This window comes from Morone saxatilis, unplaced genomic scaffold (assembly GCF_004916995.1).
Source record: "Morone saxatilis isolate NCDOM2014 unplaced genomic scaffold, NCSU_SB_2.0 Contig17, whole genome shotgun sequence".
NCBI lineage: Eukaryota > Metazoa > Chordata > Actinopteri > Moronidae > Morone > Morone saxatilis.
Window position 1 is genome coordinate 28,276,200 of NW_023339729.1, and position 9,617 is coordinate 28,285,816.

The 9,617-nt window shown below is 41.2% G+C and overlaps 1 protein-coding gene across 2 annotated transcripts; it reads right to left on the reverse strand.

The window, feature by feature from the left end:
• Window positions 1–3,015: 3,015 nt before the first annotated feature.
• LOC118327546 (dynein light chain 4, axonemal) lies at window positions 3,016–6,375 on the reverse strand. 2 transcript variants are annotated; one of them, XM_035660951.1, is made up of 4 exons: window positions 6,277–6,375; window positions 5,693–5,772; window positions 4,247–4,330; window positions 3,016–4,097 (listed from the first exon to the last, which is right to left on the reverse strand). In XM_035660951.1, exons 2-4 carry the CDS (start codon window positions 5,762–5,764, stop codon window positions 3,933–3,935), a joined length of 321 nt encoding a protein of 106 aa, XP_035516844.1. In that variant the 5' UTR covers window positions 5,765–5,772; window positions 6,277–6,375; the 3' UTR covers window positions 3,016–3,932. The 2 variants fall into 2 exon arrangements, with proteins under 2 accessions (XP_035516844.1, XP_035516845.1); XM_035660952.1 differs by having other exon boundaries at window positions 6,163–6,296.
• Between the last annotated feature and the right edge of the window lie 3,242 nt (window positions 6,376–9,617).

The following is a 9,617-nucleotide window of genomic DNA, read 5'->3' on the forward strand; positions in this document are numbered from 1 at the left end:
AAAAGTGTCTTAGGTGAATAATGAATGAGAAGCATCAAAGTGTGGAACCATGTTTGCTGACACGAGACCCACCATATTAATCAGAGGGCTGTTACAATATTGCAGAATGTGCAGGCTTCTTTGATAAAATAGGCCAAACAGGTGAATCAGTGTATTAAATCCACACAAATCTAGACGTATCCCTGTCAAAGATCTTTACGGGCTAGAGAGTTCTCAAACCTTGGCTGTTTCTCAATCTTCTCAAAATTTTGTTGTTGAAAGGGACATTCTTGCCAAAACTTTCTAGCAACATCACAAATATGGCATTAGCGCCTCTGTGTTGCAGACACTGTATGTATGTGTTGGCAGGCCATGCTAACTTAGCCATCAACTGTGGTAGTGACACCACAAACCTAGATAATGATTTGGACATTTGGAAAAGGTTTCAAATGAGTCATTCATTTTAATGACAGCCATACATACTGATACAGGATGCACTGAAACAAAGACACCAGAAAGCAAATGTGAGTCATCTCTCCAGCAAACATTCTGTTTCTGGAAAAGCTGATTCATTCTCGCAGACAAAGTCACCAAACCATAGACTTTGTGGGAGGACCACACCAGGAAATCAAAACTTTTGTTTGTATTCTTCAGATTTGTGAATAGTACCTTAGCTGTGAACAGATCTGGTCCTTGTGGCACAGTGTAGAGAGTTAACTGCATTCATTTGGTGTCCCTGATTGGGCAACTACACTGAAGACCATGTGTTGGTCTGTTCTGTACACACATCTATTTCATGTCTGGGGGGTGGGGGTCCCTCCTTAGTTGCTCTTCCTGAGGTTTCTTCTATTTTTTCCCCACTAAAGGGATTTTCCTTATTTGAACTGAGGGTCTAAGGATTGAGGGTCATTTTATGCTGTACAGATTGTGAGGCCCATTGTGGCAAAATTTGTGATTTATGATATTGGACTGTGTAAACAGAATTGAGTTGGCTTGACTTGAGCATTGCGATCCGCTGTTTGAGATTCAGGGCAAAAGAGTGGTCCACTGGTTTTGGTTTTAATTGGCCTATCCAGATGTTACATCACAATAACGGAATTCCTCCGAGATCAACAAGGCTTAAAATACCAAAATTAACCACCTCAGGTTCGACCTGAGGAAGTTGCAGGCGAAACACTTCAACACTCCTAATAAATCACAGTGAAGTCATTCCAGTGTGCAGTGGTTAATTTTTATATTTCACTACATGGTCCTGTGACTTACCACAACCTGACTGTTATTGGTTGTGCATGGGGAGTTTTGTTTACAAGGCTTAGAATAGGTTCAGTTTCTGACTAAGGCAATGTTGGCTGACTTAAATTACACTATAGTGGGTGATGTGCAAGTGGTATAATTCATGGTTTCTTTTAGCTAACACAACTTAATGTGATAATAAATTTCAGGCATTGCAGACTCTACAGAGACATTACAGGGAGCAAACAAGGTGCTGCCTGTTATTGTTATTATCAGACCTCTACAGGTATACTGTAGATGTGTTAGAATGTGTTAGATTCATAGACACAACATAACTAATAATCAGAATATAATGCATACAAAATCACTGGATATCTCAATTTGTGGCTTAACCATCAGTGACAGACAGATCATCGTCACTATTTCCTACACAAGAAGGGAAATGGTGAGATTTTCTCATTTGTGTGGGTGCGGGTTGACCTGATTCAGGGTCATGCTGTTTGGGTAAACAAGGTGCTGAGGTGGAAGTTGCCAGATTCTGCTAATGTGTCAATAATGGCGACCTCCCTCTCTCCAAAGTTGGGTCAAAATGCCCTCTACACTGTCATGGTGCAAAAGGGACGTCACTGAAAGTCTTTCTCTTGAACAAACAAGGGTCACATCTTTCTTTCAGCTCCTAAAATCTGTAGTAACACAACATGTAATGTTACTGCGGTCAGCTGTGGACTATTCTGTTGGGAATACACTCTTAACATACGGTTTGTGCACATGTGCTCTAAAAATCAGTGGAGTTTTGAAGGCCACACATTCATATTGTAAACATTAGATGAAGCAGTCTAAGCTACTGTGTTTCACCCGTTACAAGAGTTAGATTTAATGTCATAATCGTGGTTTATTTTAGGCCTTAGTTTAACACTGGAATTAAGACTTATTTGAGTTTAGGTTTGAAACAGCATAAGTATTGGAATTGGGGTTTATTTGTGGGTTAGGGATCCATATACCTACACAAATATAGTAGATATACAGTATTGAAACACACAGGCAAATTTATATATGTCTAAATGTGACAGTGAACTATTTATACTTAATAGTATTTTTGAGTGCATGAACTGGAGTATCCCTCACTGGAAGCCCCAGAGCAGAACTAGTTCAGTGTAACTCTGCCTGTTGGTTTCAATGAGGAACTCTACAGAGACATTTAAACTAAAGTGGCAGTTTGAGAAACTTTCTCCCAAAATATGTCAATTGCCTTTAGAGGAAAACAACATTTAAATTTTAAAGCATCTTCTTGACATAACTTTCTCCAGTTTCTCAGGGAAAACCTGCCTCATTCAATCTTCATCTTCCACTCTGACAAGTCCCTCACGCTCCATCATTTACCTTTTTTCTTTTCCTTATGAATGTAAAACCTTGTCGGGTATTTTTGGAAGCACCTCTGTTCACTCCTCTGTGTATTTCTTATTTATATAAAAAATCCTTGTAAAAGCAGCTTCCGGCACGTTATTCCTCTGTGTGAAGCACATACTTTTTCTAATTTCACTCTTTTCTAAAATTTCTAATTTAAATATGATACTTGGGACATGTGTGTCACTAATGACTGTATAACAGCATAACTGATAAAAAAAGACAAATCATACTCTTTCTACCCGTTCCAATTTGCTCTCAACTTACTTGAAATCTCTTCTACCTCAAAAGCAATTCTTTTTTTTTACCTGCTGGGGTTACACAAACTGCATTTGCTTATGATTCATTTGTTCCCCGTCAGCCACAAATATTATGAAAAACACAGACTGCAATTTAAGCTCTTATTTCACCACATTTCAGAGTTTATTGTACAATCAGGTCAATTCACACAAAATGATCCATTGCACTGGATCATTAAAACTGGCATCAACATGAAAACAATCACATTGCTAATATCACCCAGCAGGGGGATATCGTTAGGGATTATTACAAACACCTTTACAGGGAGAAAAGGTGGCTCGGGTTTAGTGTTGTTTGGCTCAGGGGATTCTGAGCCTTTAATTGTAAGAAGATGACACTGGTCATTAAAAAGAAGTTTTCAAGTCGCATCAAAATATGTACACATAAAAAATATTAAAAATTTTATTGAAAGACTAGTGCGGTTGGAGAGAAAGAGAGAGAGAGAGAAAGACACGTGTGAAAAGTTACAGACGGTGTGGACAGTTTACTGTTGCACAAACTGCTGTGGAAGGTGACGATGAAATGTTATTTCAAAAAACAGTGTGTGTCCAGCACACACGAACATATAAACTCACTCGCACATACACGCGCTCCCTGAAGAGGAATGAGGATAAAGGACTTTGGAGACCCTGGCTGGCTGTATTGTTTGTAAAAGTTGACCATACGTTCTTGCACATGCACGCTCGCAAATGTTGAGGACCATGGATACGGCTTCCGAGACGGACAGAGTTGAAAATAAAGAGAGAGGTGACAGACAAGGCAGGAAGCTGTGTTTATGCCCACCAGCCAGAGCGACTGCCGCACTCAAAATTCCCTTTCAGCTATTTTTCCCTGCCAACTACATTTTTAAACTGGACAAGATCTCCAAATGATGGTTTATTATGTGCCACAGTGGCTGGTAGTGTGGACAAACTATTCCGCCACAACCAAAGTGTAACCAGCGTCCGGCTGGTAGCTGGTGTTCGTTCGCCAGCCCGTCGACCACGTCAGAGGGGAGGAGGGACGGCGAAGAGGTGCTACGAGCACTTCCACACACACACGGCCAGACTCCCTCCGAAGAACATGTAGAGCAGGTTCTTCACCTCGTGTGTGACCTCAAAGCCGAAGCCTTCCCCGATCACCACGTGCCACGAGCTGCCGAATTTCTTGTCCATGGACTCCTTGATCATCTTTGCCGCGCTCTGGGAAAGACCGGGAGGAGAAAGAGGTCAACTAACAAAGAATGTGATCTTGGTGTAGGGGATAAAAACTATATAGCATGGCAGGAAAACATTAATTTCCAACCAAGCTACGACAGGAACATCAAAAACTGACCGCACAATACACTCACCTCATTGTTGGTGGCAAACTTCTCGCAGGCTGTAACACAAAGCTCCATGGTCTCAACCCTCATTTCTTCCGGCATGTCTGTGTGCTGAAGACAAACACAAACGTTAAGGGTCTACATTTTCTGAGCGAGCTACAGTCACGCAAGAGTGAAACATTCGGATTCCAGATATTTGAAGCCAGTTCCCAATTTAAGCAGTTGGCTGGATGCTGCAATTACAAGTGTAACACACGTAAACTGCGTTGCATCAGTCCATGCTTGTAGCACATCACGTTGTAGGTGGAACGTACTCATACAGGCAGCAAATTATAAAACTGCTGCCCTTCTGACTCATGTTGACTCTGGGAAATAGGACCGTGGAGTGTCCCAAGCTGACGTAGTCCCCATGTAATGTCAAGAGGGCAAACAGTAGGTTTTTATCGCCCTCGAGACGCAGTCAGGGCAGTCGTAACAACTGCTAAGCTGCAGGTATTTCTGAACTTTCTGGAACCGCTGATCCAACATTCCCACGTCGCGATTGGCCCCGGCTGTGCAGAGGCGAAGAGAAGCCGGGGTCTGAACTTCTCTCTCGAGCCCACGACCCAACTATCTCTGTCATCTTTCACGTCAACAACCGAGTGCAACACTATGACTTCCTTCTGAAGAGAGGCTGTCTGGAAACGTGTGCAAAAATAATCCCTGTAGTTAAACACTGTTGCATCTCCTCACCTCTCTGTGACAGCTTTGCACTCCACCTTTCACTGCGATCGGTTGAAACTACAAACACGACCTGACAACTACTAGTTCTGTTCGAGCGTAACACAACCTCCGGCTCAGGCAGGCAGCGTGTCCCGGCCGTTAGAGCCTACAATACCTGACGTTAGCTCCACTGAGCTGGAGGTTTTTCCACCGTCTGCGTGTTGTACGTTACCTGTCGTCTGTAAAGTATGTGAATCTTGTGAAAGTCACCTTTCCGAACCAGCGGAGGGTGCAGTGTGTGTCCTACTGTTTCCCAACGGGAAGAGGAGGAAGAGAAACTTCTGAGGATCTTATAATGTGTGAAGAAACTTGTATGTGCCTGTCTATGATCTATCACGGACTGACGCTATAGATCCCTCACGGTTGCATATGTTTGAAGTTGTATGTGTTTTGGTGACTGAGTCAGCACACAATGCAGCAATTTGTGTCACTGACAAGTTCTCACATCTCCAAAAAAAAAAAAAAAACCCTAACAGTTAATAAAAGTGACAGGTTTCTACAGGCACATTTGATGCTTAACATAACTTAATTTGGGTCACAACGCGCACACAGTTCATTCGCAGCCTGCTAATACACCACAACTATACTTACTAAAACCCCAGCAGCCTACACAGCAAAAAGCATACAATCAAAATGTCATGTTGGTGCTGTCATTGCAGAAAGGGCTGCTCCCGTCCTGCACCCACAGGCACTGTCCCGCCTCTCTCCTACCCTGATGAGAGGGAAGCTGTGCAGTCTCTTGTAGTCGGCCTCCTCTTTCTTTCCCTCGCCAGTCCCAGCCATTCCGACTCCTGCAAAAAAAAAAGGACATTTTCTACGTTAATATAAAAAAAAACAACAAAAACAGGTCTCATAAACCTAAAACATCTTGAGGAGCGTAACATCTGTAGCTATCAACACTGTGTAACATGAGCCGGCTGGGGGAAGAGCTTCACTAGCTTAAAGAAAAATAATAAATAAAAGCACTTAGCCAATGCTAGCTAGCTACAACAAGTATTTCCTCGTTATTTCACACAATAATTGGGATATTTCTCCTCCGGACAGCGCCGACAGACAGCGCAGATACCGGTTGTTAGGTGAGGTTAACAACCGTTACTAGACAACCAGGTTTCACTAGCCAGCTAATTAGCTTAGCTCGTTTGAGAGCGAACAGCTGATGCTACCGGTTGATGTTTCCTAACCTCGAAAATCCACCGAGTTGAGTCAACCGTCGTTATGTTACGACTCGCAATGTGTTGTCGGTAGTTGGTAAATGCAGAGTGGCAGAGGTGGATGCGCAGGCGGGAGTTACTTACGAGGCCTTTGTCCAGCGAAAACTTCTGCTGTTTGACTCCCAGTTCGGTTGTTAGGGAGACATTTTAAACAACTGATGTCCGTTCAGGGGAAGCCCCGCCCACTACAGCCCAGCTTCGCCCCTATTGGTTCAGAGTCTGTCAATCAACTGAAAGAACGCTTTAATAGTAAATAATAGTAAATAGTTTTTATTTTATTTTAATAACAGATATATTTTACATATTTTTTCTGTGATTTTTATTGTATTTTTTTATTATTTTTTTTATTATTCGTGACTTTTTTTTTTTCTTTTTTCCTGTCTGTCGTTATGTGTATTGTTATGATTAGATAGATATACTTTAAGGAATATGCCTTTATATGTTGGTGCAGTTGGGGCGGCAGTAGCTCAGTGTGTAGGGACTTGGCTCGGTTCAAGTATGGAGTGTGGACTGGTAGCTGGAGAGGTGGGAGTTTCGCCAAGTTAGCGGCACGGTTAGGTTGCCTTGCTCAAAGGCACCCCGGCAGTGCACAGGAGGTGAAACTGGCACCCCTCCAACTACCAGCTCCATATTGTGGTCTGTGGGATTTGAACCGGTGACCCTCCAGTTCCAAAGCCAAGTCCCTACACACTGAGCTACTGCCCCCAACTGCACCAACATATAAAGGCATATTCCTTGTATGTCAAAGCCAACTTGCTGATAAACCTGATTATTATTTTACTAAATATTGGCATCAAAAGTGCTCTTACTCATTATGCAGTAGTGTCCTGTCAGTGCTTTATTATTAGATTCCTGGATCATTTTATTTGGTGCATTAAGATAAACAGTACTTTAATGTTGTTGTTGATTGAGGTGACATATTTTACCTACTTTATCTGGTAATTTATTTTATAACAATGGAGTATATTTTATGGATTATATTTTGTGTGTAAAATTTTAGTCTATAAAGTAAAAAGCACAACATTTTCCTCAGGAATGTGGTGGAGTCGAGAGTAAAATTAAATAAAATTGATGTCAAAATTAAAATTAGTTAAAATACTAAATAATTGTATCTAGTACTTAAGTAAATGTACTTATTTACTTTCAACCACTATCTGTTTGTGTGTCAGTATGTTCTAAAATTACACAACTGTCCATCAGGCTGCGTGTGAGTAAAAACCTTTTTTTTTTCTATCCTTCCCTAATCAGCTCTCTTACTGAATCCGACCCACATTCAGCTGGAAACATCTGGGTGGAATCCCCAGGTGGAGAGTTTTGACCCAGAATTGTCAGTCTGCTACACACACACACACACACACACTCTCACACACACACACCCCAAATCACAGTCAGTCCCAGATTTTCTGTGTGAGAGATGTGTCTGTTAACCTGGGTTGTGCACTTGGCCTCACAAACCAGCTGGAGTAGTCTGAGATACCACTACGAGCATCTGGATTCATTTGAAACAATGACTCTCCTCTGGATTAGAGTGGATTATCTAACACTAGAAAGGCAGACAAACAGATCACATGATAATATTTCTCTCTCTTCTGTCCTTGTCTCTGTGCCTCTTTCGTGCAGACAGAAGAAGGATGCAACTAAATTTAAACCCTGTCCCTCACCTCTCCTCTACTGCCTCAGAGAAACAGCGAGCCATTAACTGATTGCGCAGCAACAGATTACATTATGAAAGGTTTTGGCAGGTTCTTTGATCAGCCCAATTGACCCAGTTTGGTTTGGTAACATTGGTTAGAGAGCCAAATGAATAAAGTTTGACAGAATAATCCTGACTCAAGGGCCACTTACTTTTTTTCAGAGCCTTCAATCATATCACACAGTCTTCATCAACAGAAGGAGATTCATCAGTTGTCATATGTGTCTGTTGAAGTGAAATGGGGGCCTAGTAGCTGTTATGCTTTAATCCATAGCACATTTATGGTGTTTTGTATGTGTTGAAGTAAAGCAATAAAGTCATTTATTCTATTTCAGATTATTTTGCCTTTATTTGACAGTCAGCAATGTAGAAACGGACAGGAAAGACAAACAGGGTATGACGTTCACAAAGGTGCCTGGACATCATTTTTAATTCCTTGGTATTCAGCTTAACCATTAGGCTACCAGGACACCATATCAGACACACACTTCTTCATCATGTTCATCTTCATCATGGACCTTGTTAAACTACTATTTCAAAGGTCAAAAGTCAACCTTAAGGTTTATCAGATAAATATATTTGCTGATATGTTAGCTTGTCCATGGTTATGTCCCATGTTGGATTAAGTCTCTGTATATCGTATTTTCTGTTTATGTGATATGAAGGATACTGCTAAACCAGCAGAAACAGATGAAAGAAAATACTATTTGAAACACGTTTTAACAGATTTGAACAGTTTTAGTTCAGATTTGAAGAATGCAATATATCAAAAAAGTGAAATTAGTTTTTGTTTTTGTCTGTGTATGTACTGTGTATGTGTAGTTTGAAAAACATAATTTTTGCGAGGGCAAAAAATATCTTTGTCTTTTCTCAACAAGAGAGTGTCATTTGTGTGGTTTTTATATATCAGTGTAGTACTGTATTTGAGATTATGCCTTTTCAATGATTAAAACAAGAGAAATGACAATGATTAGAACAACTTCTGTATGTGGGTGTCTGCACTCATCTTAGATCAACTGTGCAACATCTTAAAATACACTTAGAGAGAGTGAAAGAGGGAGCATTAAATACCCAGGTGAGAGACTCACAAAGAGAAGAGCCTGAGGGCTGACAGGTAAGCAGAAATAAGAACGTCAAAACAAAGCAGAGGGGATGGAGAGAAGGAGATGGAGATATTTTTGACAGAAGGTGCAGTGAAAACATGCCGACTGGTGGATAAAAGAGATGAGGAGAAGGAGGTATAAAGACCTTGAGGACAGTGTTCATCATGATGGTAAAATATTCTGTAAACATGTTGTGGTAAATATGAGATGAGGTAGAGGCCTGAACAAAAAGTGCCTCTGCTGCTGCTGCTCATGACGAAAATCAAGGAAAACAGTTTGGATAATGGAAGGTTTTTAAGGGTGAAGCAGCTCGAGGTTAAGGGTTGATCAACAGTGAAATTACTGAATAGATAAGGGAGATATGTAAGAACTGCTTGACTGGAGAGCTTGCGGCGATGAAGCGATGTGTTGCAATAGGAATAAAAAACATTTGTAATCTGTTTCTACAGTCACAAGGGAGGCTGACACACTGCGAGCATCTGTGCTGCAGGGGATGAGAAAAAGTTGAGAAAGATTATGAAAGAGATGAAGATTTGCTTCTAAAAATTAATATTTGAATTGGTGTATTCGTGTCCGTGAATGTGTGACAGAGAATCATGGGGAGTGGTGGCGGGTCACAGAAGGATTTT

What these genes read in the sequence shown, in the direction of transcription:
- LOC118327546 (XM_035660951.1), bottom strand. Translation starts at nt 5,764, where the DNA reads ATGGCTGGGACTGGCGAGGGAAAGAAAGAGGAGGCCGACTACAAGAGA. An exon ending in ACAGCTTCCCTCTCATCAGG is followed by an intron (nt 4,331 to 5,692) that starts GTAGGAGAGAGG and finishes GTTTGTCTTCAG; the next exon opens with CACACAGACATGCCGGAAGA. An exon ending in AGTTTGCCACCAACAATGAG is followed by an intron (nt 4,098 to 4,246) that starts GTGAGTGTATTG and finishes GGTCTTTCCCAG; the next exon opens with AGCGCGGCAAAGATGATCAA.